The sequence below is a fragment of the Erinaceus europaeus genome (genome assembly GCF_950295315.1).
Source record: "Erinaceus europaeus chromosome 5 unlocalized genomic scaffold, mEriEur2.1 SUPER_5_unloc_1, whole genome shotgun sequence".
NCBI classification, from domain to species: domain Eukaryota; kingdom Metazoa; phylum Chordata; class Mammalia; order Eulipotyphla; family Erinaceidae; genus Erinaceus; species Erinaceus europaeus.
Window position 1 is genome coordinate 567771 of NW_026647112.1, and position 27356 is coordinate 595126.

At 52.9% G+C, this 27356-nt stretch overlaps 1 protein-coding gene and 1 long non-coding RNA gene across 2 annotated transcripts in view; one reads left to right on the forward strand and one right to left on the reverse strand.

Moving 5' to 3' along the window:
* Window positions 1-421: 421 nt before the first annotated feature.
* LOC132536106 (uncharacterized) lies at window positions 422-5977 on the reverse strand. Its single transcript, XR_009547779.1, has 3 exons — window positions 5734-5977; window positions 1008-1092; window positions 422-693 (listed from the first exon to the last, which is right to left on the reverse strand). It is a non-coding gene; the product is annotated as an uncharacterized LOC132536106 (long non-coding RNA).
* Window positions 5631-27356, forward strand: part of CDC16 (cell division cycle 16) — a 35237-nt gene continuing 13511 nt past the window's right edge. Inside the window, exons 1-14 of the mRNA XM_007538600.3 lie at window positions 5631-5742; window positions 7868-7922; window positions 8007-8104; window positions 11147-11185; window positions 11793-11933; window positions 13026-13185; window positions 16023-16114; window positions 16856-16989; window positions 18945-19024; window positions 20037-20086; window positions 21031-21104; window positions 22952-23077; window positions 24557-24709; window positions 27165-27228. Of these exons, the coding sequence (XP_007538662.3) occupies window positions 5695-5742; window positions 7868-7922; window positions 8007-8104; window positions 11147-11185; window positions 11793-11933; window positions 13026-13185; window positions 16023-16114; window positions 16856-16989; window positions 18945-19024; window positions 20037-20086; window positions 21031-21104; window positions 22952-23077; window positions 24557-24709; window positions 27165-27228 (1314 nt within the window). The 5' untranslated portion in view covers window positions 5631-5694. The remainder of the gene's footprint in view (window positions 5743-7867; window positions 7923-8006; window positions 8105-11146; window positions 11186-11792; window positions 11934-13025; window positions 13186-16022; window positions 16115-16855; window positions 16990-18944; window positions 19025-20036; window positions 20087-21030; window positions 21105-22951; window positions 23078-24556; window positions 24710-27164; window positions 27229-27356) is intronic.

Here is a 27356-nt window from a genome sequence, read left to right on the forward strand (position 1 = left end):
GGAGCAAGTCAGTGGGAAGACTTCAGTCCTGCTTGCATGCAGGGTGGCCGTGCCTGACCGGATTACATCACACTGTCTTGCCACACGCTGTGACATCATCTCAGCGTGTGGCTTTGTCTCTACGCAGTGTCCTGACAGCATGTCAGGCCACACACCACACACTCTGCCCAGTGCTTCACGTGCTGACATCGGCAGACCCCTCCGTCTCGCCCAGCTCTGTGATGTTCCCCGAAGGCTGGGCAGCCCACAGTCTGTTCGCTGAACGGGCCAGCAGAGCCTTCTGGTGTGGCAGGAACACAATTCCTGAGCCAGGCTCGTCAGAGGAGCAGGGCGTGACACACACCCATGTGGTTCTGACGGGAGCTATCTCTGTCACGGCATGGCATGAGGCAATTCTCAGAACTGCTACGTTTCCCCTGCCTGCTTTTTATAGAAAAGGAAAAGCGATGTTTGTAAGTGTGCATACAGTGCAAACATGTATTCAAAGCTGAGGAAGAAAATGCACAGTGATGCTCACAGCAATGCTGTTTACAGGGAACATTTCAGGGGAGGAGAGTGGACACAGCCTTGCGGGCTGTGTCGAGTGGGTCTGGAGTCAGAGATGGCTGCAGACAGGATACTTCTGTGACTCCCAGGACGGCTGTGAGGAGCTGCCCAGTCTCAGGCTCCCCCACGAGAATGCAGCACACTTTCCTGTGAACAGAAAAACAGGAAAGCCATCTGCTGACTGCAGGAGAGAACCCACATAGCCACATTCTGTCTGAGGTTCCTGCCGGACAACCAGAGGCCCAAAGCCACCACCTAAGCCGCTCTCAGCAGCTACTTGGCCTCACAGCCCCAGGCCTGTCCCTCAGATACCGTGCTCCTGACTGTTGAGTCTTGATTGCTGCTAGGTCAGCTAGGGTGACTTGGGCTAGAACAGAGGAGACTGCAGGAGGTGACACACGGAGGCCTATAGAGGCACTATCAACAGGATTCAGACAACAGAAAACAGGCTTAGAATGTACCTTGCCAGAGGCCGGGCGGTGGCACACCTGGTAAACGCACACATTACAAAGCACAAGGGTCTGGGTTCAAATCCCCGGTCTCCCCCTGTAGGGGGAAACTTCATGAATGGTGAAGCAGGGCTGCAGGTGTCTCTCTGTCTCCCTATCTCCCCCTCCCCTGTCACTTTCTCTGTCTCTAATAAACAAACAAATTAATTAATTAAGCTGTCCCTTGCCACGTGCCCTCTAGTTACTGAGCAGAGCTGCTTCCCACTTCCTGCAGGGAGAGGCGGGATCAAGGGACAGAGAAAGAAACAAGAAGTACTGACACTCTCCAACCAGCATGATGCCGGTCTTTCTGCTCACCTGCAAAACACCCTTTAGGGATGGGAGATGACTCACCTGTGGAGCGCCCACCTTCCCCACCAAGGACCCAGGATGAAGCCCCCAGCACCACACGGGAGCACCAAGTTTTTAAAATGGAGCCTTTGGAATCCGAACTATTAGGGTGAACAGTATGTATGTTTCCTGTTTTGGTTTTCACTTTTTTAAAAAAAGATTTTATTTATTTATTCATAAAGATAGAAGGAGAGAGAAAGAACCAGACTTCACTCTGGTACATGTGCTGCCGGGGATTGAACTCAGGACCTCATGCTTGAGAGTCCAACGCTTCATCCAGTGCACCACCTCCGGACCCGGTTTTCACTTTTATGTGCTGTCTGTTGGCAGTGTGACTTTTATGTGATTTTGTTGCAGCCTGTTGTTTTGATTCCTTTGATGACATCTATATAAATATTTATTGCCTCCTTAGAATATATATATATATATATATTTCTCTAAGTTACATATTGGCGATGTACAATAAACTGAGCTTTATCAACAAATCTGCCTCCTTCTGTAGTTTATTTTCATAACTTTATTAATTATTGTATATTGATAGAAACAAATTGAGGGAGAGAGGCCTGCAGCCCTGCTCCACTGTTCCAACCCCCCCCCCCACCCAGGTGGGATCTGGGGGCTTGAACCAGGTTCTTGGGCCTGGGAACATGTGCACCTAATCAGCTGCGCCACCTCCTGGCCCCAAAATGTAATGCTATCGTGTTTTTAATTTTTATATTTTTATTTATTGATAGAGACAGAGAAAAATTGTGAGGAAACCGATGTCCTTTTGGTTTTGGTTTAGAGACGAGGAGAGAAGCACTGCTCACAAGCACTGCTCACCAGACACTGGTGCTCGGACTCGAACCCAGGGCCTGCACAAAGCAGGAGAGGTGCCGGCCTGGAAGACACCCGCTGCCCCAGAGAGGCTCAGCCCCGGTGGCCCCACTTCTGGAGTTTGGCTTGAACCCCGACCTCTCGAACCACGTGGGCTACCTGCACCCCACTTGTGACCCAGAGACCCAGGGTTGTCCTGCCTCCTCCGGTGGGAGGGAGGGCAGAGGACAGGGGAAGGGGAGAGGAGGCAGAGGGGAGGGGAGCAGAGGGGAAAGGAGGGGTGGGGAGAGGAGAAGAGGGGAGGGGCCCTGCCCCAGGACCCTGGGGCAGCAGCCTGGGACGCGGGGTCAGCAGCCCGGACTCGGGGTTAGCAGCCCGGACTCGGGGTCAGCAGCCGCGATCGGGGTCAGCAGCCCGGGACTCGGGGTCAGCAACCGGGACTCGGGGTCAGCAGCCGGGATCGGGGTCAAGAGCCGGGACTCGGGGTCACAGCCCGGACTCGGGGTCAGCAGCCCGGGACTCGGGGTCAGCAGCCCGGATTCGGGGTCAGCAGCCGGGACTCAGGGTCAGCACCGCCGGGACTCGGGGTCAGCAGCCGGGGACGCGGGGTCAGCACCGCCGGGACTCGGGGTCAGCAGCCCGGGACTCGGGGTCAGCAGCCGGGACTCGGGGTCAGCAGCAGGGACTCGGGGTCAGCAGCCGGGGACTCGGGGTCAGCAGCTGGGACTCGGGTCAGCAGCCCAGACTCGGGGTCAGCAGCCGGGACTCGGGGTCAGCAGCCCGGACTCGGGGTCAGCAGCCGGGACTCGGGGTCAGCAGTTGGGACTCGGGGTCAGCAGCCGGGACTCGGGGTCAGCAGCCCGGACTCGGGGTCACAGCCCGAGACTCGGGGTCAGCAGCGGGGACTTGGGGTCAGCAGCCCGGGACTCGGGGTCAGCAGCCGGGACTCGGGGTCAGCACCGCCGGGACTCGGGGTCAGCAGCCTGGGACGCGGGGTCAGCAGCCGGGACTCGGGGTCAGCAGCCGGGACTCAGGGTCAGCAGCCAGGGACTCGGGTCAACAGCCCGGTCTCGGGGTCGGCAGCCGGGACTCGGGGTCAGCAGCCGGGACTCGGGGTCACAGCCCGGAATTGGGGTCAGCAGCCCGGGACTGGGGGTCAGCAGCCCGGACTCGGGGTCAGCAGCCGGGACTCGGGGTCAGCAGCCCGGGACTCAGGGTCAGCAGCCCGGGACTCGGGATCAGCAGCCGGGATCGGGGTCAGCAGCCCGGACTCGGGGTCAGCAGCCGGGATCGGGGTCAGCAGCCGGGATCGGGGTCAGCAGCCCAGACTCGGGTTCAGCAGCCCGGGACTTGGGGTCAGCAGCCGGGGACTCGGGGTCAGCAGCGGGGACTCGGGGTCACAGCCCCGGACTCGGGGTCAGCAACCGGGACTCGGGGTCAGCAGCCGGGATCGGGGTCAAGAGCCGGGACTCGGGGTCACAGCCCGGACTCGGGGTCAGCAGCCCGGGACTCGGGGTCAGCAGCCCGGATTCGGGGTCAGCAGCCGGGACTCAGGGTCAGCACCGCCGGGACTCGGGGTCAGCAGCCGGGGACGCGGGGTCAGCACCGCCGGGACTCGGGGTCAGCAGCCCGGGACTCGGGGTCAGCAGCCGGGGACTCGGGGTCAGCAGCTGGGACTCGGGTCAGCAGCCCAGACTCGGGGTCAGCAGCCGGGACTCGGGGTCAGCAGCCCGGACTCGGGGTCAGCAGCCGGGACTCGGGGTCAGCAGTTGGGACTCGGGGTCAGCAGCCGGGACTCGGGGTCAGCAGCCCGGACTCGGGGTCACAGCCCGAGACTCGGGGTCAGCAGCGGGGACTTGGGGTCAGCAGCCCGGGACTCGGGGTCAGCAGCCGGGACTCGGGGTCAGCACCGCCGGGACTCGGGGTCAGCAGCCTGGGACGCGGGGTCAGCAGCCGGGACTCGGGGTCAGCAGCCGGGACTCAGGGTCAGCAGCCAGGGACTCGGGTCAACAGCCCGGTCTCGGGGTCGGCAGCCGGGACTCGGGGTCAGCAGCCCGGACTCGGGGTCAGCAGCCCGGGACTCAGGGTCAGCAGCCCGGGACTCGGGATCAGCAGCCGGGATCGGGGTCAGCAGCCCGGGTTCAGCAGCCCGGGACTTGGGGTCAGCAGCCGGGGACTCGGGGTCAGCAGCGGGGACTCGGGGTCACAGCCCCGGACTCGGGGTCAGCAGCCGGGACTCGGGGTCAGCAGCCGGGGACTCGGGGTCAACAGCCGGGACTCGGGGGTCACAGCCCGGACTCGGGGTCAGCAGCCGGGACTCGGGGTCAGCACCGCCGGGACTCGGGGTCAGCAGCCTGGGACGCGGGGTCAGCAGCCGGGACTCGGGGTCAGCAGCCGGGACTCAGGGTCAGCAGCCAGGGACTCGGGTCAACAGCCCGGTCTCGGGGTCGGCAGCCGGGACTCGGGGTCAGCAGCCCGGACTCGGGGTCAGCAGCCCGGGACTCGGGATCAGCAGCCGGGATCGGGGTCAGCAGCCCGGGTTCAGCAGCCCGGGACTTGGGGTCAGCAGCCGGGGACTCGGGGTCAGCAGCGGGGACTCGGGTTCAGCAGCCCGGGACTTGGGGTCAGCAGCCGGGGACTCGGGGTCAGCAGCGGGGACTCGGGGTCACAGCCCCGGACTCGGGGTCAGCAGCCGGGACTCGGGGTCAGCAGCCGGGGACTCGGGGTCAACAGCCGGGACTCGGGGGTCACAGCCCGGACTCGGGGTCAGCAGCCGGGACTCGGGGTCAGCAGCCGGGACTCGGGGTCAGCACCGCCGGGACTCGGGGTCAGCAGCCTGGGACGCGGGGTCAGCAGCCGGGACTCGGGGTCAGCAGCCGGGACTCAGGGTCAGCAGCCAGGGACTCGGGTCAACAGCCCGGTCTCGGGGTCGGCAGCCGGGACTCGGGGTCAGCAGCCCGGACTCGGGGTCAGCAGCCCGGGACTCGGGATCAGCAGCCGGGATCGGGGTCAGCAGCCCGGGTTCAGCAGCCCGGGACTTGGGGTCAGCAGCCGGGGACTCGGGGTCAGCAGCGGGGACTCGGGTTCAGCAGCCCGGGACTTGGGGTCAGCAGCCGGGGACTCGGGGTCAGCAGCGGGGACTCGGGGTCACAGCCCCGGACTCGGGGTCAGCAGCCGGGACTCGGGGTCAGCAGCCGGGACTCGGGGTCAGCAGCCGGGGACTCGGGGTCAGCAGCCGGGACTCGGGGTCAGCAGCCCGGACTCGGGGTCAGCAGCGGGGACTCGGGGTCACAGCCGGGGACTCGGGGTCAGCAGCCCGGACTCGGGGGCAGCAGCACCGGCTGGACCTGGTCGGGGAGCCAATGCGGCGCGTCCCGGAACCCGCCATGCCGGAACTCTCGGCGCGAGCCGGAAGCGGAGGGGAAGGCGTTTGGGACACTTCCGGGGCGGGGCTTGGGGCGGAAGTGCGGGCCGCGCGGGCGAGGGGGCCGCCATGAACCTGGAGCGGCTGCGGAAACGCGTCCGGCAGTACCTGGACCAGGTGGGCGGCGGCGGCGCGGCGCAGGCTCGGACCGGGGACCGGCACCCCGGCGGGCGGAGCCGCAAAGGAGGGGCGGCCCGACCCTGCTGGAGTGGACGGTCCTCGCACCCGGAGCCTCCCGTCGGGCACTGCCCTCCCCCCCTACGGAAGCCACCCTCCGGCATCCTCACCCTCCTCACCCTCAGCCTCCTCACCCTCAGCCTCCTCACCCTCCTCACCCTCAGCCTCCTCACCCTCCTCACCCTCAGCCTCACGCTCAACTTCACCCTCCAGCACCCTCACCCTCCCGGCACCCTCACACCCATGTCACCCTCACCATCCCGTCAACCTCATTCCTGCAGGTTCTCCCACAGTTCTCTCCTGGAGGGGAGGCCCGGCAGCTGGAGCTGTGCTGCTGTTAGTGGCTCTGACGTGGGTGTCCCCAGGGTGACAGGCTCTCTCGCCAGGGTGACAGGCTTTCTCCCCACAGGGTGGCAGGCTCTCTCTCCAGATGGTAACAGCTCTCTCCCCACAGAGTAACAAGCTCTCTCCTCACAGGGTGACAGGCTCTCTCCTCACAGGGTGACAGGCTCTCTCCCCACAGGGTGACAGGCTCTCTCCACACAGGGTAACAGACTCTCCCCAAGGGTGACAGGTTGTCTCCCCACAGGGTGACAGGCTCTCTCCACAGAGTGACAGGCTGTCTCCCCACAGGGTGACAGGCTCTCTCCACACAGGGTGACAGGCTGTCTCCCCACAGGGTGACAGGCTGTCTCCCCACAGAGTGGCAGGCTCTCTCCCCACAGGGTAACAGCCTCTTTCCCCAAGGGTGACAGGCTCTCTCCCCACAGGGTGACAGGCTCTTTCCTCACAGGATGACAGACTCTCTCCCCACAGGGTGACAGGCTCTTTCCCCACAGGGTGACAGACTCTCTCCCCACAGAGTGGCAGCCTCTCTCCTCACAGAGTGACAAGCTCTCTCCCCACAGGGTAATGGGCTCTCTCCCCTTAGAGTAACAGGCTCTTTCCCCACAGGGTGATGGGCTCTCTCTCCAGGGTGACAGGCTCTCTGCCCACAGAATGACAAGCTCTCTCCTCACAGGGTGACAGGCTCTCTCCCCACAGGGTGGCAGGCTCTCTCCCCACAGGGTAATGGGCTCTCTCCCCAGGGTGACAGGCTCTCCCCACAGAGTGACAGGCTCTCTTCCCACAGAGTGACAGGCTCTCTCCCCACAGGGTGACAGGCTGTCTCCCCACAGAGTGGCAGACTCTCTCCCCACAGGGTAATGGGCTCTCTCCCCAGGGTGACAGGCTCTCCCCACAGAGTGACAGGCTCTCCCCACAGAGTGACAGGCTCTCTTCCCACAGAGTGACAGGCTTTCTCCTTACAGGGTGACAGGCTCTCCTCACAGAGTGACAGGCTCTCTTCCCACAGGGTGACAGGCTGTCTCCCCACAGAGTGGCAGACTCTCTCCCCACAGGGTGACAGGCTCTCTCCACACAGGGTGACAGGCTCTCTCCCCACAAAGTGACAGGCTCTCTCTCCACAGAGTGACAGGCTCTCTCCCCACAGAGTGACAGGCTCTCTCCCCACAGGATGACAGGCTCTCTCCTTACAGGGTGACAGGCTCTCTCCACATAGGGTGACAGGCTTTCTCCCCACAGGGTGACAGGCTGTCTCCCCACAGAGTGGCAGGCTCTCTCCCCACAGGGTGACAGGCTCTCTCCCCATAGGGTGATAGGCTCTCTCTCCAGAGTGACAGGCTCTCTCTCCACAGAGTGATAGGCTCTCTCCCCACGGAGTGACAGGCTCTCTCCCCACAGGATGACAGGCTCTCTCCTTACAGGGTGACAGGCTCTCTCCACACAGGGTGACAGGCTGTCTCCCCACAGAGTGGCAGGCTGTCTCCCCACAGGGTAACAGGCTCTCTCCCCACAGGGTGACAGGCTCTCTCCCCACAGGGTGACAGGCTGGCTCCCCACTGGGTGACAGGCTCTCTCCCCACAGGGTGACAGGCTTTCTCCCCACAGAGTGGCAGGCTGTCTCCCCATAGAGTGGCCGGCTCTCTCCCCACAGGGTGGCAGGCCATCTCCCTGGGTGGCAGGCTCTCTCTCTGGGGTCTCATGCCTGTCTCCCCGTCTGCAGCAGCAGTATCAGAGCGCTCTGTTCTGGGCAGACAAGGTGGCCTCGCTCTCCCACGGTGAGTGGCAGGGGCAGGGTTTCCCCATTGGGTGTTGAAGGGGCCGCTGCCCCTCCTACCCTTGACCGAGTCCTGTCCCCCCAGAGGAGCCGCAGGACGTGTACTGGCTGGCACAGTGCCTCTACCTGACGGCGCAGTACCACAGGGCCGCCCACGCTCTGCGCTCCCGGAAGCTCGACAAGGTGGGTCGGTACCTCTTGCTGAAGGGTTGGGAGGGTTCTGACCTCGCTCTGAGCACCTCACCCCTCTCCCCCTGCTGAGTTTCTGCGTTTGGGTTCTTTTCTGTTTGTTATTTAAGAAAATCGCCACCAGGGTGCTTGCTGAGACTTGGTACTTGCACTGTTCCACCAGTGGCTCCTGGTGGCCTGTTGTTTTCGACAGGTTATGTTGTTTTCGCTGGGCTATGCAGTGGTTGTGTAAATAGAATAGTGTTAAGTAGGGGGGATTTAAACCAAATGAAACAGAAGGGGTCTCATGCATACCAACAATTCCCCCTTTCTTTTTAACTAATGGCCATAGTATTAGGAGTGTGGGGTGAACAGAAACTTAGATCGTACAGGCGTTTTCAAAAGAACTGGCGTAAGACATGGAAAACAAAATAGGTGAGCAGCAATAACCAGTGTGATGCCAAGGGGAACGTTTCTTGCCTCAAAGGGCAAGGCCTAGCAGGCGAAAGGGCATTTCTTGCCTCTGGGAGTGCTTCATGCCTCTGGGGGCATCTCTTGCCTCAAAGGGCGTTTCCTGCCTCTGTGGACATAACCTAATAAGGAGGGAGAGTTTTCCGCCTCTGGGGGCAGAGCCTGCAGGCAAGGGGACATGGTCTATAAAGTCTCAAGGCAATTGGCTGAAGTTAGTCTTTGAGAAACACAGCAGCATAAAGGGAAGCTGCTGTAAAGTTGTATAAAGTGTCCAAGAGGTGTACCAGTCCAAAGTAGTTGACCACAGAAGAAAATGCCAAGGGATGAAACGCTGCACGTCTGTCTCGATGGGGAATGTCGGCCACCAGAATTCTGCTTTGCTGTAGAGAGTGAGCTTTGGAGTCTGTGAGTCTGTTTCTTCAGGTCATGCCAGGTCACATTATTGGTCTCCGGGGATGTGTTGTAGTCATTCCATCTTGTGGGCGATGTCAGAGAACAGGGGTCCAAATGCATTTCCAGAAATTTTTATCTGAGTTGATGCTTTTTCATGTGAAGACTTGACAGCTGAAATTCACTTACTTGTCAAACAAAACTTGTAGCAGATTAGAAGTTTACTATAATTGATAACTCCATTATAATTGGAAGTCCTTTCTAGTATGATTTTAAGGTTGTTTAAACAGTTTAAACTCAATAAAATGTGGAAAGGTAAACAGAAGAATCACGGTTAAAAGCCTCAGGCATGAGAATAATTAACATAATCATTGCACTATCTGCCCCACCCATAACTCATACAGTTTTCAGGATTAAACATTTCAGATTCATGTCAAGATGTAAAAGAGAAATCAAAGGAGGGAAAAAACAATTTTTTGGATTGTTTCTGGATGTCTCTAGAAATCATGGCTGCGTCCAGCATTTTTTTTTTTAGTCAATGTCAAACAAAAATTCAGTCATTCAAATCATTCTCTTATGAAACACAACTTGAACCAGATTATCAAGATCTCACCATGTAGGATTAAGAGTCCCCAGAGGGCGTCCTAGTCCAAAAAGCTCCTCGAAATTCCATTTAGGGTGCTTCTGACTGTTCCTGCTGGATTGCTTCAGGCACCCATTTTTAAAAGCGTCTTCCCACCGAAGAAAGAATCCAATCAGGAGAGTAGAACTAACCACGTGTCTCCATACTTGGGAACTGCCAGGGTACTGGAGAATGCTCCTCAAACTAGAGTAGTCCTTCTCCATGGGAAACATTGAAGAAGAAGTTCAGAAAGTCCCAGTGGAAATCTCCATGCATATCCCAAGGTCTACGATCACGGTCATAAAGAACCAAACTGTGGCCCGGAGCAAAATGTAGTCCTTTTCCTCAGGAAACATGGGAGAGGGAATCCAGAAAGTCCAAGGAGAAATCTCAGTGCATCTCCCAAGCTCTATGATCCCGGTCATAAGAAACCAAAGTTCCCGGTCAGGGAACCGAAGTGTGGCCCAGAGGAAAATGTTCCAGAGACAGAGAAACTGTCTCATAATGAAACAATAGAGGCTTTGGCAAACCTCTTCATAAGTAGAAGAGAAGACCATAGTGCATAGGTAGGCAAAGTCTTCACTTACCTGGGAGTTACGCAGGTCCAGCCCCACGTTGTAGCGCCATATGTTGTTGTCGACGGCGACGGGTTATGTTGTTTTCGCTGGGCTATGCAGTGGTTATGTAAATAGAATAGTGTTAAGTAGGGGGGATTTAAACCAAATGAAACAGAAGGGGTCTCATGCATACCAACAGTGGCCTTTCTCTCTCTTTTTCTTCCATCCTCTAAACAGTGATAGACAGAGGGAGAGGGATAGAGGGGTGGGCAGAGGGAGAGGGATAGAGGGGTGGGCGGAGGGAGAGGGAGAGGGAGAGGGAAAGGGGTAGCTAGAGGGAGAGGGATAGACTGGGAGATATGGGGAGGGAGAGGGAAAGAGATAGACAGGGAGAGAGCTGCCTGGGAAGCAGCCCCTGCAGGTGCTTCCATGCGCTGACCAGGGCCTGGAACCCGGGTCCTTGCACGCTGTTGTGTGTGCGCTGAACCAGGTGCACCACTGCCTGGCCCATTTGTCAGTTTCTTCATAGTTTTTGTTTGTTTAATTTATTGGGTAGAGACAGAAATTGAAAGGAATGGGGAAATAGGGATGGAGAGGGACAGAGATGCCTGCAGCACTGTATCTGTGAAGCTTCCCCCCTGCAGGTGGGGACCGGGGGCTCAAACCCAGGTTCTTGTGCACTGTAATGTGTGCGCTCAGTCAGGTGTGCCACTGCCTGGCCCCGGTTTCTTCATTCTTTAGTAACATTTCCCCCTTGCACCTCCATGCTTACACCTTCTAGTCCATCCTTTGAACTGTCACCCAGTGACCTTCCGAGACTGGGGTGATAGTACCACTCCGTGACTCCCTTTTACTCACAAGGTAAAGGCAGGGGCGTCATGAGTGACCGTGGTGTTGGCCTGCCACCCTCAGGTGTGGCGAGTCCTGAGGTCAGGCTGCCAGCTTGCTGAGTTTGCCTATGGAATGAGGATGGGTGGGTTGTTGGGCACTTTCTCACAAGAGCCGTTTCTTTCCTAGTTGTATGAGGCGTGCCGCTACCTGGCAGCTAGATGCCACGTGAGTATGCTCCATCTTGCTTGTGTGTTCAGATCTTTGCCGCATAACTGCTTAGTGGCCCTGTTGGGGATCGGTGATAGAGCTCAGCGGCTTTGGGTTTTGTGAGGAAATGCTCTTTTACTGGTTCTGCTTGATGTAGAATGATAGAGCTCAGCGGCTTTGGGTTTTGTGAGGAAATGCTCTTTTACTGGTTCTGCTTGATGTAGAATATTGATTTTCTTGTTTTTGTTTTGCCTCCAGGGATATTGCTAGTCAGTGCCTGCTCTCCTGGTGGCCATTCTTTCCTGTTTTTTCCCCCCTTGTTTTATTTGACAGAACAGAGAGAAATTGGGGGGAGCAGGGCAGGGAGAAAGAGAGACACCCACAGCCCTGCTTCACCACTCGTGAAGCTTCTCCCCTGCAGGTGGGGAGCGGGGGCTCGAACCCGGGTCCTTGCACATTGTGATGTGTGCGTTTAACTGGCTGTGCCAGCACCAGCCTCCTAGATTTTGTTCTAAGAGCTGAATGCATGAGGAAAACTCTGCTCTGAGAAGTAAGAGGGTGTGCTGCTGGTATTCCCAGTCCGAGCTGCTGTGTGCAGTTTCGTGACGGCTCTGCTTCCCCACAGTACGCTGCGCGGGAGCACCAGCAGGCCCTCGACATTCTCGACATGGAGGAGCCGATCAACAAGAGGCTGTTTGAGAGACACCTCAAAGATGACAGCAGTATGAAAGACCCCTCTTCCGACTGGGACATGTCCCCGTCCTCGGTGAGTGGTGTGTTCACCAAGTTTCAGTGCCAGCAGCCAGTTACCTAGAGGAGCGGGGACACAGCTCAGCAGTTCTGTGGGACCCTCCTATATGAGGCTCTGAGGCCCCAGGTTCAGTCCCTGGAACCAGCATCCAGAGCTCAGCAGGGCTAGTCAGGGACACTGGCTGTCCAGTTCTAGACAGCACAGAACTCAGCTTTCCACTAGGTTGCTTCCAGGGTGACCTGCTATTGGGGTCTCCCTATCAGACGGCCTCGAAGTGGGTTTGATAAGTTCATACTCTCGTGTCTCAGAATCCTGCAGCATTTGCGACAGAACAGGACACCAGGTAGCAGCGTCAGGAACTCAGAGCTTGTTTGTTTGTGTTGCCACCAGGGTTGTCACTGAGACTTGGTGCCTGCATGAATATTCCACTGGCACAGTGGCTTGCAATTTCTTCCATTCTTTCCCTTTTTTTATTTTTTAAATTGTTTTTATAGTTTATTGGATGAAGACATTTAGAAATGGAGAGTGAAGGGACATGAGAGAGAGGGAAGGAGGGAGACAAGAGAGACACCTACAGCATTGCTTCACCACTTGCAAAGCTCTCCTCCTGCAGGTGGGGTTGGGGGTTTGAACACAGCTAATGCGCACCAACACTGGGCGCCTCTCTCTATCCCTTCTTTCTTTCTTACCGGCGCCCTACTCAGCTCTGGCTTGTGGTGATGCTGGGGGCGACTTTGGAGCCTCAGGCATGAGAAAGAGTCTCTTTGCATAACTATTGGGTTTTTCTGCCACACTCTTTTCCTCCTTTTTCTCTCTCTCCTTCCCTCCATCCCTTCCTCCCTCCCTCCCTTTTTATGGAGATATAAATAGAGAGGGGTGAGGAAGAGAGAAAGACAGGCAGCTGCAGTGTGGTCCACCACTCAGGAAGCTTCACCTGCACGGGTGGGAATTGGGTGCTTGGGCCCAGGTCTTCACTCGTGGTAGTGTGTGTTCTGTAGCAGGTGCACCGCTTCATGGCCCGGCGTAGTATGTTTAATACAATAAAATAAAATAAAATAAAAAATTGAGGCTTAAGCCTGACTTGTATAGCTCGTATTCTCCCCACAGATAAAGAGCTCCATTTGTCTCTTACGAGGGAAAATCTATGATGCACTGGACAACCGGACCCTCGCGACCTACAGCTACAAGGAGGCTCTGAAGCTTGATGTGCACTGCTTCGAGGCCTTTGACCTGCTGACGTCCCACCACATGCTCACAGCCCAAGAAGGTCTGGGAACCAGTGTTTTTGTATTTAGCATGATTGGTTGTTGTCACTCTTCTTTAGGTGTGGTTTTTATTCTTGGGGATCTATAGAGTCAAAGGCAGGCCAGAGACTGAGGTGTAGCTGACTGGGCAACATGAAGCCTTGTGATTCGCATGGCCCTGGGTAAGTCCTGGGAGCACACAGCAGTGCTGGCTCCAGGGCTGTGTGTCTCTCCCTCTGTCTCTTGCTGCACACTGAGGAGGTAGCATGATGTGATGTAAAAAGATTTTCACATGTGAGGCTCCAAAGTTCCAAGTCCAGTCTCCCACCACACCATAAACCGGAGCTAAATGAGTTAACAGAAAGAGGGAAAGGTAAGGAAAGGAAAGGAGGAAAAGGTAAAAGTCATCCTGAAAGTGGTGAGATCACCACACACCTGACACTGAGCCCACAGGGGAGAAGGAGCAGGCTCTGTGCAGTTCATACAGACCTGTTAGCTCCGTGTCTTCCAGTATAAAGTGGGGAAAGCACTCTTTCTCTTGCAGTCAGTATTCACGGACTGTGACGTGATGAGACCATCTTTTTGAGAAGTGACTAGGGGTCGTGCAAACCAAGATTTCAGTGGTTCTCAGCCTGATGGCATTTAAAAACCCCAGGAAACCAAGCTTAAGCCCCCAGCCCCCACCTGCATAGGAGAAGCAGTGAAACAGGGCTGCAAGTGTCCTGCCCCCCTTTTAATTTCTCACTGTTTTTATCCAAAATAAATAAATAGGGTGGGGGAGACAGCATAATGGTTCTGCAAAACCGAAGTTCCAGGTTCAGTCCCCCACACCAGCATAAGCCAGAGCTCAGCAGGGCTCTAATGTGTAGCTGTCTCTGTCTCTCATTAAAATAAAATATACTTAAAAATAAATACATAGGGAGTCAGGCGGTAGTGCAGCGGGTTAAGCGCACGTGGCACAAAGCGCAAGGACCCACTTAAAGATCCTGCTTTGAGCCCCCGGCTCCCCACCTGCAAGGGAGTCACTTCACAAGCGGTGAAGCAGGTCTGCAGATGTCTTATCTTTCTCTCCCCTTCTCTGTCATCCCTTCCTCTCTCCATTTCTCTCCTATCCAACAACAACGACATCAATAACAACAACATAATAACTACAATGACAAGGACAACAAAAGGGGAAAATAAATAAATAAATAAATAAATACATAAGGGAGCCGGGTGATGACGTAGCGGGTTAAGCGCACATGGTGTGAAGCACAAGGACCAGCGGAAGGATCCCGGTTCGAGCCCTTGGCTCCCCACCTGCAGGGGAGTCGCTTCACAGGTGGTGAAGCAGGTCTGCAGGTGTCTGTCTTTCTCTCCTCCTCTCTGTCTTCCCCTCCTCTCTCCATTTCTCTCTGTCCTAACAATGACGACATCAATAACAACAGTAACTACAAGAATAAAAAACAAGGGCAACAAAAGGGAAAAAAGTAAAAAAGAATGACTTTAAAAATATTTAGGGGGTCGGGCGGTGGCGCAGCGGGTTAAGCGCACGTGGCGCAAAGCGCAGGGACCGGCGTTAAGGATCCCGGTTTGAGCCCCCGGCTCCCCACCTGCAGGGGAGTCGCTTCACAGGCGGTGAAGCAGGTCTGCAGGTGTCTATCTTTCTCTCCCCCTCTCTGTCTTCCCCTCCTCTCTCCATTTCTCTCTGTCCTATCCAACAACAAAGCAACGTCAACAATGGCAATAATAACCGCAACAAGGCTGCAACAACTAGGGAAACAAAAAGGAGGAAAAAATGGCCTCCAGGAGCAGTGGATTCATGGTGCAGGCACCGAGCCCAGCAATAACCCTGGAGGAAAAAAATACATGTATATTTAAAAAAATACATAAATATGAATTAAAAAGAAAAAATCCACAGAGCTTTAGAAAGATCAGTGTGTCTAGTATTGGGCTCCCATGTGGCTGTGAGGTACAGGGCTGATGTCACAGGTCCATAGTGAAGGGAGGGGAACAGGAACAGGAGGTGGGGGTGCGAACCACAGTCAGACACTCAGCCACTCTAGCTTGCTCAGTGGTTCTCAACCAGGGTCACTGCTTAGCTTTGGGTTGTGGTGTTGCCAAGGATAGAATCAAAAGACATTTAGAGGGAGTCGGGTGGTAGCGCAGTGGGTTAAGCGCATGTGGCGCAAAGCACAAGGACCGGCGTAATAATCCTGGTTTGAGCCCCTGGCTCCCTACCTGCAGGGGAGTCGCTTCACAGGCAGTGAAGCAGGTCTGCAGGTGTCTGTCTTTCTCTCCCCCTCTCTGTCTTCCCCTCCTCTCTCCATTTCTCTCTGTCCTATCCAACAACGATGACATCAAGAACAATAATAACTATAACAATAAAACAGTAAGGGCAACAAAAAGGAAAATATTTTTTTAAAATTTTTAAAAAGACAGAAAAAATATTAGTAGTTATTTATTAGTGGTTTATGAATTTTCAGGGGTACAGTTTAACAGGAGACATTTTTGATGGCTGCAGTGGGGGAGCAGAGGGGACAGAAGGTTATTGTCATCTGGTAGAGGCCAGAGCCCGCTGAACGCCCTGCAGTGTAAGGCATAGCCGGCCCAGGAAAGCTGTGCTCAGACTGGCATCTGGTAGAGGCCAGAGCCTGCTGAACACCCTGCAGTGTAGGGCACAGCCGGCCCAGGAAAGCTGTGCTCAGGGCTCGCGGCCAGCCAGCAGGTGCTCCCTCACTGAGGTCTGCAGCCACTTGCTCTGCTGTTTTCTAGGCACACCTCCGTCTCGATGCTTGTCCCTTTGAGAGTATTTTCATTGTTGACTTCTTCCTCATGAATATTAGGAGGACATTCATTTTTTTCTCTCAACATTTTTAAGAAAAAGAACTTCTGGACTCACTACCTCTTACCAAGCTCTGTCCTGAAGAGCAGGAGTTGCTCCGTTTTCTTTTTGAGAACAAACTAAAGAAGGTGAGTAAAAATGTGGATTGCCTTTGCCTCATGTAGATGTCTTCCCTTAACTGACCTTTGTTTTTACTAATTGATTTAAATTTAGTGCAATAGTAAGAATTGATTTAGACTATCTAAAATGTGATGTGGCCCCTGGTGGTGCGTGTGGCAGAACTTTGGGCCTGAGTTTGATCCCTGGCACCACACATACTGGAGTGATGCCTTCCGTCTCTCTCTCATACATATATACATGCACACATACAGTGTAACACAGGCTTCCTAAGATAGTTCTGTGAAGTATCTGTCTTCTTCTCAGGGACTTTCTATACTGAAAGATTGAATTGTCAGGTGAATGGAATATCGTTGTGTAAAAAATTATTTTTTCCTTGTTTTCTAATTATTTATTTATTTTTATCAGAGCCCTGCTCAGCTCTGGCTTATGGTGGTGTGGGGGATTGAACCTGGGACTTGACTGAGCCTCAGGCATGAGGGTCTGTTTGCATAACCATTGTGGTATCTAAACCCCACCCTCCTTGTGTTATCTTTTACCAAATTTGTAAAATGTTTTGTGGCATGGAATTCTGTGATTAAATCAAGGAGAACTAAACTCCTGAAGGAAGGAGCACTGACTGGTGAAACAGAATCAAAATTCTGGACTCACACAGGTTCTTGCGTAAACGCCTTAAACACCAGGACCAGATTGAATCTGCCTTCTGGTCTGTCATCCTCAGGATTTTCTGTGTGTGTTGTTTTATCTTTCAGTATAATAAGCCCAGTGAAACTGTAATCCCGGAGTCTGTGGATGGCTTGCAGGAAAATCTGGACGTGGTGGTGTCTTTAGCTGAGCGACACTATTATAACTGTGACTTTAAAATGTGCTACAAGCTCACGTCTGTGTAAGTATGTCCACTGGTTCTCGAATGGGAACCTGGGGATCAGACCACTTGTCCTAAGGAGAAGGCATAGCGTGCTGCTGCATGCTGGGTGATGATGACAGTGCTGCTGCTGCTGCTGGCGGCTTGTGTTGCCGCGGCCTTGGCAGAGCCCAGTCCAGCTGCTCATAGACAGAGGCTCATTCCCGCCTGTGGTGTGTCACGCACCTCATCCAGTCTTTGAGATCCAGTGTGCAAACGCCACTCTAGCACATGGTTCTCTGAGGCAATGGAGACGAGTGAGTCCACAGGCACAGGCCAGGCACTCGCTCAGGCTGGCTCCCTGTTGTCCAACACACACTTCACAGTCATCTTTTTTTTTTTAAATTTTTATTTGTAAAATGGAAATATTGACAAGACTATAGGATAAGAGGGGTGCATTTCCACACAGTGCCCACCCCCAGAGCTTCCTACCCCATCCCCTCCCCTGATGGCTTCCCTATTCTTTATCCCTCTGGGAGCATGGACCCAGGGTCATTATGGGATGCAGAAGGTGGAAGGTCTGGCTTCTGTAATTGCTTCCCCGCTGAACATGGGCGTTGACAGGTGGATCCACACTCCCAGCCTGTCTCTCTCTTTGCCTGGTGGGGCAGGGCTCTGGGGAAGCAGAGCTCCAGGACACATTGGTGGGGTCGTGTGCCCAGGAAAGTCTGGTTGGCTTCATGGTAGCATCTGGAACCTGGTGGCTGAAAAAGAGAGTATTAACATATAAAGCCAAACAAGTTGTTGACTAATCATGAACCTAAAGGCTGGAATATTGCAGATGAAGATTTGGGGTCTCCATTTTGGAAAAAGCTCACACTCACCTTTTAGCTTACAAGTTACAGTACTATTTCCTGGGAGTCTTTGGGGCTGCTTCAAACCTTAGGTTCACACTTGAGATTGGTGAACACTTGATATTTACTTAACAGTTCATGAACATTTCTGACTTTTCTAAATACCTGGATTTTGTGTTACAAGTTTTAGTGATAGAAAGTAAATGAGTGATTTTATTACTGAATAAACTAGAGATTCCCCTAACTGAAGCAGCCTGAAGATAATGGAATTAAGAGAGTAAAGAAGGGAGCCGGGAGTCGGGTGGTAGCGCAGCGGGTTAAGTGCACGTGGCGCGAAGTGCAGGGATCCAAATGAGGATCCGGTTCGAGACCCCTGGCTCCCCACCTGCAGGGGAGTCGCTTCACAGGCGGTGAAGCATTTCTGCAGGTGTCTGTCTGTCTCTCCCCCTCTCTGTCTTCCCCTCCTCTCTCCATTTCTCTCTGTCCTATCTAACGATGATGACAACAGTAACTACAACAACAATAAAAACAAGGGCAACAAAAGGGAAAATAAAATAAAAAGAAGGGGCCTTGTGGAGCCGGGTGGTGGCACACTTAATTGAGTGCACATGTTACAATGCACAGTGACCTGGTTTCGAGCCCTCAGTTCCCACCTGCAGGGGGAAAGCTTTGCAAGTGGTGAAGCAGGGCTGCAGGTGTCTCCCTGTCACTTTCCCTCTCTATCTCCCCCTCCCCTCTCAATTTCTGACTGTGTCTATCAACAAATAAAGATAATTTTTTAAAAAGGGGGTAGGGTATTGTTGAGCACTCACTGTACTGTGTGCAAGGACCCAGGTTCAAGCCCCTAGTCCCCACCTGTGGGGGGGAGCTTCACAAGTGGTGAAGCAAGACTGCAGGTATTTTTCTGTCTCTCCCTTTCTATATCCCCACTCCCCTCTTAACTTCTGTCTCTGCTCAAAATAAAACTTCTGTCTCTGCTCCTGTCTTTCTCCTGAATAAATAAATAAATTCTAAAAAAGAAAAAAGAAAATGAACTTTTAAAGAAAAAAAATAGAGCAGTAGTGTAAACCTCGTTTTCATGTTATGTAAAGGCAGCTGGTTATAACGTGTCCTGTTTGGGTGATGTGCTCCTCTCACTTCCAGGGTAATGGAGAAAGATCCTTTTCATGCAAGTTGTTTGCCTGTGCATATAGGGACCCTGGTGGAGCTGAATAAAGCAAATGGTGAGTGTTTCTAACATACACACTAACTGAGGTTAGAGGCAGCAGCCAGGTAGACTGTGCAGTAAACAGTGACTGAAGGAAGGTCCACCTGCCATAGTGGCCACTGAACACTCCTTATCCCTGTCACCTGGTCACTAGTGAAATTTCTGAGTCAGGTCTTGGGGGTTCTAAAGTGTTGACTCCCAATTTTGTGTTTTAATTTATTTTTATTTTTTGCCTCCAGGATTATTGCTGGGGCTTGGTGCCTGCACTATGAATCCACTGCTCCTGGAGGCCATTTTTCCTCATTTTTTGTTGCCCTTGTTGTTGCCATTGATGTTATTGTTGGATAGGGCAGAGAGAAATTGAGGGAGGAGGGAAGACAGGTAGAGAAAGACAGACACCTGCAGACCTGCTTCACCACTTGTGAAGTGACCCCCCTGCAAGTGGGGAGCCAGGGGCTCAAACCGGGATCCTTACACTGGTCCTTGGCGCTGTACTACCGCCTGACACACACACACACACACACACACACACACACACACCAGTTTTGTCTTTCATCTCGTTTTCTGTAAAATCCTTAGGTAAACTGATATGGTCAGAATCAGTCAGTGTTTCCAAGTTGGGAGAGGGCAGATTGCTGCTCTTGTCCTCGTTTTAACTTGCCTGAGACATTGAGTTGTGCTTGGGCTGCACTCACCCCTAAATCCTTCAGACCAAATAGCAACCTCTGTCAAGAGGATTGGAACCAGATTCCCTCCTCAAGGAGGGTGGTGGGGGTGCTGGCTTCATGGCTCAGAGTCAGCCAGGTGGGCTGTAGTGTGCCCGCGTAGCAAGAGACAGGTCTGGGGAGAGCAAGTTTCTGCAGGGACAAGTGCCACGGGGACCTGGCCACGTGCCTTCAGACACCCCTGCCCATGCTGGGATCTGAAGGCAGAGCAAGAGCCGTGTCCTGTGGAAGTGTTACTGGGGAAGCTTCATCTTAAGATTCATTTTATGGGAATAATTTTATTCTTTTCCCTCCCCAATGTAGAACTTTTCTATCTTTCTCACAAGTTGGTGGATTTATATCCAAGCAATCCTGTAAGTACTATGAATCATTTACTTGTATTTTTTGCTGTCTGAGCCTTGAGAATGTCCTAGCATGAAGACAGTAGTGTATTTAATTCCAAGCAAGTAACGTTTTATCTTGAGGTGGTGGAGCAGTCTCTCAATGTTTACAGTAGTTAGAGAACAGCCTTCACCCTCCCAGCATCAACTGAGTCAACAACTTAAAATTATTTTCTGATTATAGAGATTATATTTGCTTATTGTTTTGAAATATTTTATTTTTATTATTTTTAATATTTATCCCCTTTTGTTGCCCTTGTTGTTGTAGTTATTATTGTTGGTGTTATTGATGTCGTTGTTGTTGGAGAGGACAGAGAGAAATGGAGAGAGGAGGGGATGACAGAGGGGGAGGAGAAAGGTAGACAACTGCAGACCTGCTTCGCCGCTTGTGGAGCAACTATCCTGCAGGTGGGGAGCCGGGGGCTCAAACCGGGATCTTTATGTAGGTCCTTGAGCTTTGTGCCACGTGCGCTTAACCCGCTGCGCTACCACCTGACCCCCCCTATTTTGAAATCTTTAACGGAAGAAAACACAGGCAGTATTCGGTAAAGCCAGACTCACGCTTGCCATCGTAAAGGTCTGCTGCATATCACTGGAGCAGATGGAGAGAGCGTGTCTGCCGGCTGCCGTGAAAAGACCGTGACCATGACGCTGAATGTGGCATGAGGAGCTCTGTCCTCATTGACTGGAGGCAGGCCGTCCACCCATGGGCTAGGAGTCGGTGGTGAGCCGACGGGGGGCTGGAGACACCAGGGGGGTGCTGGGGGCGGCCTTCAACCAGGAGCCTCGTGGACAGTGCGTCTCCAGGAGGTGCCAGCCTGAGACAGAACACCCCCACTCCCTCCCCACCTAGTTTGTTAGATATTCCTGATTGCAAGTGGAGCACGTGTGGTGATGGTCAACCATGGACTTTGTAGGTGTCTTGGTTTGCAGTGGGGTGCTACTACCTCATGGTCGGCCATAAGAATGAACACGCCAGGAGGTACCTCAGGTATGGACTTTCATTCCCCTCTGCTTAGCCTGTGTGAAGTGACAAGTGACTGGTGCAGTGGGTAGTTCAGGCAGGTGGAGGAACACGCTTCCTTTAGCAGGCCCCTCCCAGAGTCAGCTCTGCCTTGTTCGTTGCGGGTGTTGGGGGCAGAGAAGAGCATCTGCACTACAGACCTCGCCGTGTGCTTGCTGTGAGTCAGTCAACATGAACAAGAGAGAAAGCTGAAAGCTTCTGTTCCTTAGTTACTGGAGATAGGTACATACTTTTTAGAAAGCTGAGCTATTTGTTTTTTAAAAGATTTCTACTGACATGAGAGAAGGAAGGAGAAACAGGGTCGAACCTGGCCTCAGACATGGAGGTCCTTGTCAGCGCTCCATGCGCCTCCCAGAGACACTGCCAACCTGTTGCTCCTGGGCCCTGTTTGGTAATAGTTGCGAAATCAGACGAAGCAACAGCTGTGACCTTCAAACAGATCTGCCGTGGCTTTAGCTTAAGCACCTCCAGGCAACTTCCTGCGCACCAGAACCGTGCAGACTCGCCAGGCACGGCAGCCCTGAAGGTTCCTCGACGTGAGCAGAGCAGCAGTGGGTTTCAGGGAAGGAACTTTAACCTAAGCTGTGCCGCTCACTAGCTGTCATTCTTTGGGGAAGTTTTTGCTAACCCTCTCCTCTCTTTTCCTCTAAAAGTGGAAGTGAGGCTCTCCTTGCCTCCCAGGACTGTTAGGGACGTCGGCGACACCCAGGAGCCCAGCACCTGATAGTTGTGTGTTACACACTTAGGATAAATTTGCTTGTGCTTCCCTGGAATAAAGCGACAGTCTGACCGTGTAGCTCTGTTGAACTTGGTGTCTCTGGGCCGGTCCGTGGAGAGCTCTGCAGGGACAGCTGTCTGCTGAAGACAGACGTAGCGCAGGAGTCGGGCTTGATTTCCACGCTCTGGGGGTCACCGTTGGGTCAGCTGTGGGCAGTGCTGCAGCCACCGGCCGCGTGATGTCACTTCATCTCAGTGAGCTTACTGTTCAAAACAAAGAACTTGTCTTTGCAAGTCACTAGTGGTAGATGCTGCTTGTAAGGCATCTGACAGTGCCCACCTCCAACTTGGCTCTTGCCGTGCATATTTACTTACTTTGCAGTGGAGGCGGAGAGACAGTGACAGATATGACAGCACCAAGGCTCCCTTCGGTTTGGTGGGGACTGGGTTCACACCTGGGCTGCACACGTGGCGGAATAGCACACCACCAAGCGGGCCGTCTAGCTGGCCCCTCCCTGCTCGTTTTAAGCAGCTCCGGTCCAGGGCCTCCTGCCAGTGTAGCTCCTAGCAGTTGCCCTACCGTGGAGTCACCTCCCAGCCCAGCTTTGATTTGACCCGTGAGAGACGGAGGGAGGAAAGCTCCACTCCAGCAGCCGCGCACCCCTCCTCGCCTGTGCTCCAGGCTGGACCCCGGCCTCACGCATGCAGAGCAGTGCATGTGCATGATAGTTGATAGCCCCCTTCAATAGCTGCTGGCCCCCACTTACTCTCAAGGCTGCAAAGTGAAACCCCTGATGAGTAATAGGACTTGCCCTCTGCTGCAGAAGGCCAGGGGGCTGCAAGTAGCTAAATGGTTCTGAATCTCTCTTACAGTTAAGGTTTGCATCTACTATGAAGCATTTGATTTCAATTGAACATAAATGTTATACTAAGCGTTTCTTATGTTGACATCCAGTTTGTTTAACTGTAATGTCCTTTAGGGGTTAATGTTGGGTGGTCAGAACAGCCATGACCCACTACTGCATAGGAAAACGGAAATATACCATGACTTTCGGGGCAGCCCCGTCTGTGTTGCCCAATGGAATCTGTCATTTCAGTAAAGCTACAACACTGGAAAAGACCTACGGGCCTGCGTGGATTGCGTACGGGCACTCGTTTGCGGTGGAGAGTGAGCACGACCAGGCCATGGCCGCCTACTTCACGGCAGCGCAGCTCATGAAAGGGTAGGCAGCCCCTCCAGCCTCACTGCCATGCTACACTCAACGTGACGCCTCTGTCCAGTAGCTTGTGATCCTAAAATGAGTGTGGACTTTGATGGGCAGGGAAGCTGATGTCTAGAGCTGTCTCTGAGGATGTGAAAATGGAATCTGGGTGACAGAATTCAGTTCGGTGCACAGCTCGCAGTGGCTGATAAAATGGAACACACACATGCAGAGAGCCGCTTGAGTTAAAAGTCAGACTTTTTCATTGAAGTGGGGCCAGGTGGCGGCATGCCTGGTAGGCCATACATATTACCATGCTTAAGGGCCTGGGTTCAAGACCCTGGTCCCCACCTGCAATGGGCAGCTTTTTGAGTGGTGGAGCAGGACTACAGGTGACCATCTTCCCTTTATTCTCTCTCCTCTTTTTCTTTCTCCTCCTCCTCCTCCTTTTTAATTGCCACCAGGATTATTACTGAGGCTCAGTGCCAGCACTATGAATCCATTACCCTAGTGGCCATTTCCCCTGCCCCCCTTTTTTCTTAGTTTATATTTTGTTTGACAGGACAGAGAAATTGAGAGGGAAGGAGAAGATAGAGAGACACTTGTAGCCCTGCTTCACTACTTGTAAAGTTTCCCCTGCAGGTAGGGAGCTGGGCTCAACTGGGTGCACCACCATCTCCCCCCTTCTTTCTCTCTCCTCCTCCCCTCTCGGTTCCTGTCTACTAAAACAAATAAACAGAATAGAAAGTATTTATTTATTTACAGACAAAATTTTTCGTTTTTATTTATTTATTACAGACAGACTGAGAGGAGAGAGACACCCGCAGACCCGTTCCACCACTTGTCCCTCAAGTGGGACCAGGGGCTTAAACCCGGGTCTTTGCGCACTGTAATGTGTGCACTCAACCAGGTGGGCCACCTCCTGGCCCCAAAAGAGACTATTAAAAGAAAGAAAAAAGGTTCACAGGTGGTGAAGCAGGTCTGCAGGTGTCTGTCTTTCTCTCCCCTTCTGTCTTCCCCTCTCTCTACTTCTCTGTCCTATCCAACAACGACGACATCAGTAACAACAACAATAACTATAATAATAAAACAAGGGCAACAAAAGGGAATGAATAAATAAATAAATATTAAAAAAGAAAGAAATGAAAGAAAGATCGATAAAGGTCAAGTGCAGCTGCGAAAGGAGCTGGGACTTGAGAGCAGCCTGGAAGGGGAAGGCTCTGCTGTGCTGCGTTGCTGAAGGGGAAGGCAGGTCCCACCCTTCTGCTTTGAAATCAGGAAGAGCACAGGTGAGTCGGTGCTTTGGAAGGAGAGGTGGCATATGGTTGGTGTAAAATCCCTTTCGGCATCTTTAGATAACAGTGAGTACAGTGGTGCAAGAAACATAGAAACACCGGTACCTGTGTGGGGCCTGTGGTTTGCAGGCGGGATGAAGCAGTTGGTTTCTGCTTGAGCAGAACACGTTCGTGTTGAGCATGTGAACTTTTCCAATATTCCCAGGTGCCACTTGCCAATGCTCTATATTGGATTAGAATATGGTTTGACCAACAACTCAAAATTGGCTGAAAGGTTCTTTGGCCAGGCTCTGAGCATCGCGCCAGAAGACCCCTTTGTCATGCATGAGGTTGGTGTGGTTGCGTTTCAGAACGGAGAGTAAGTACAGAGCCTGTCTGTGTCCTTTCTGTAAAGACTCAAACCTCAGTCACTAGAGTTTAGCAAAGCAGAGTTGTGAGCCAGTTTAGTCCCCAACCCACTGAAAGAGAGAGCTGAGCAGTGCCCCGGAATAAAAAGACAGCGTAGCCCGTTGCAAAAGTGAAATGAGAAATGTTTTCTTGGATGTCCATGAGAGCGTCAAGCCCAGCTTTGGTGCCCTCTGACGAGATGACCCTGAGACTCGGGCTCCGTGACCGGTAGGTCGAGAGGTGACCAGAGGCACTGCTGAGCTCTTGGTCAGATGCTCCTCGTCAGGGACAGTTGCCCATTGGTAAAACAGCTGTTTTCTGATGCCAGTTACTCTGACTAAGTGGTCCAACGTCAGAGTTTCCGCCCGGTGGAAGGATTGCTGTGAACTTAGCTATTTACAAAGCAGGTGATTTAGCGTCACACTCAGAAAAATTGCTGTAGATCTTTGCAATGAGTCAGACAGAAATCTTTTCTTTCTTTCTTTCTTTCTTTCTTTCTTTCTTTCTTTCTTTCTTTTTTTCTTTCTTTATTATCAGAGTACTGCTCAGCTCTGGCTTATGGTGGTACTTGGGATTGAACCTGGGATTTTGGAGCCTCAGGAATGAGAGTCTCTTTACATACCATTATGCTTTCTACCCCCACCCAACAAAAAACTTTTTTTTTTAATGTATTTATTTGTTCATGAGAAAGATAGGCGGAGAGAGAGAAAGAACCATATATCACTCTGGTACATGTGCTGCTGGGAATTGAATTCAGGATCTCATGGTTGAGAATACAATGCTTTATCTACTGTGCCACCTCCCGGACCACCCCAACAAAAATCTTCAAAACAGCATATTACTGCTGTAGTGTTTGGATTCTAAAAATGGGATTTCTTTTATTAAAAATGCAGTAGAGGGGTTGGGTGGTAGCACAGCGGGTTAAGCACATATGGCACGAAGCACAAGGACTGGTGTAAGGAGCCCCCTGCTCTCCACCTGCAGGGGAGTCGCTTCACAGGCGGTGAAGCAGGTCTGCAGGTGTCTGTCTTTCTCTCCCCCTCTCTGGTCTTCCTCTTCTCTCTCCGTTTCTCTCTGTCCTATCCAACAACGACAGCAATGGCAACAATAACACCAACGATAAACAATAAGGGCAACAAAAGGGGAAAAAAAATTAGCCTTCAGGAGCAGTGGATTCGTAGTGCAGGCACAGAGCCTCAGCAGTAACCCTGGAGGCAAAATAAAAGAGGCAGTAGAATGCAGCTGCGACCAGCGTTGGTGCTGGTGGTTACAGACACAGCTGTGCTCCAGAGGCTCTGTCTCTCTCCCTCTCTCTTTCCCTCCTCCTCCGTTTTCTCTCTGTCCTATAAAGTTAAAAATAAACAAAACCTTTAGCTGGGCAGTGACACAGACACACAAGGGATGTGAGCAGGTCAGCCTTCCCTCTTGACTCAGCTCTTGCTTTGCATGACTGTCCTGCAGTCCATGCTGGGTCTTATTCTCCCCTCGGTGCCTTTCGCTGGTGATTTTCTTGTTTACCGGATGCCCAGGTGCATCACCAAAGCAGGTGACTATGGAGAGACTGTATTTATTTTTGCTCATCTCTGGGACTTGACTGCTCCAGGCTGACTTTTTCAGATAGCAAGGACAAGACAGATAGATGGGGTGTAGGGTGGGTGTGGGGACCACAGCACCCCAGCTTCCTCAGCACATCTGGGCCAGGCGCAGACCCGGGCTACACACATGGCAGAGCAGCGCAGTGTCTGGGTGAGTCCTTTGCAGGACCATGAGGGCACCTGCTCAGAGAGGGTTAGAGAGCCACTGGCCTTGTTGGGTGGCAGCTGGCCCACAGCAGGGCTTGGTGGGAACACAGTCGCCAGAGACCCAGCACAGCCCAGACCCTGTGCCTCCCCGGCCAAGAGGCTCAGTGCTTACTAAGTCAGTGTTCAGTGTGACTGAGTGGATCTCAGTTTCTGTGAATAAGAAGCAGCAGTTCTCTCTCCTAAAGTCTCAGGCTTGTTTGATGTTAATGCCATAAAAGTAATGATTTCACCAAGGGCAACAACAACAAAAAGAGACAGCCTCCAAGAGCAGTGGATTTGTCCCCCCCCCCCCCCCCCCCCCGAGTACTGCTCAGCTCTGGCTTATGGTGATGTGGGGGACTGAACCTGGGACTTTGGAGTCTTAGGCCAAGAGTCTCTTTGCATAACCATTATGCTATCTATCCCCACCCTGGAGCAGTGGATTTGTAGTGCAGGCACTAAGCCACAGCAGTAACCCTGGAGGCAAAAAAAAAAAAGTCATCTAAATTTGAGTATTAACTATTGACAAGTCTATCCCAATTAACTTTAATATTAATATAAAGAGGTTCAGATTTTCTAAACAGTGTGTACATCTGCTAATTTTTAATAATGTGCATTCCTCACCCCCCCCCCCTTCTGTTTTAGATGGAAAACAGCAGAGAAATGGTTTCTTGATGCTTTGGAAAGAATTAAAGCAATTGGGAATGAGGTATTCTCTGTCGTTTCTATGACCTGCGCACACTAGTAGGTGTGTTTGTGGTTGACTGGGGTGTTGGTGTAGCGTCTGTGACTCACGCTCCTCACTGCTTCTTACTAAAGGAGGAAAATGGCAGACCC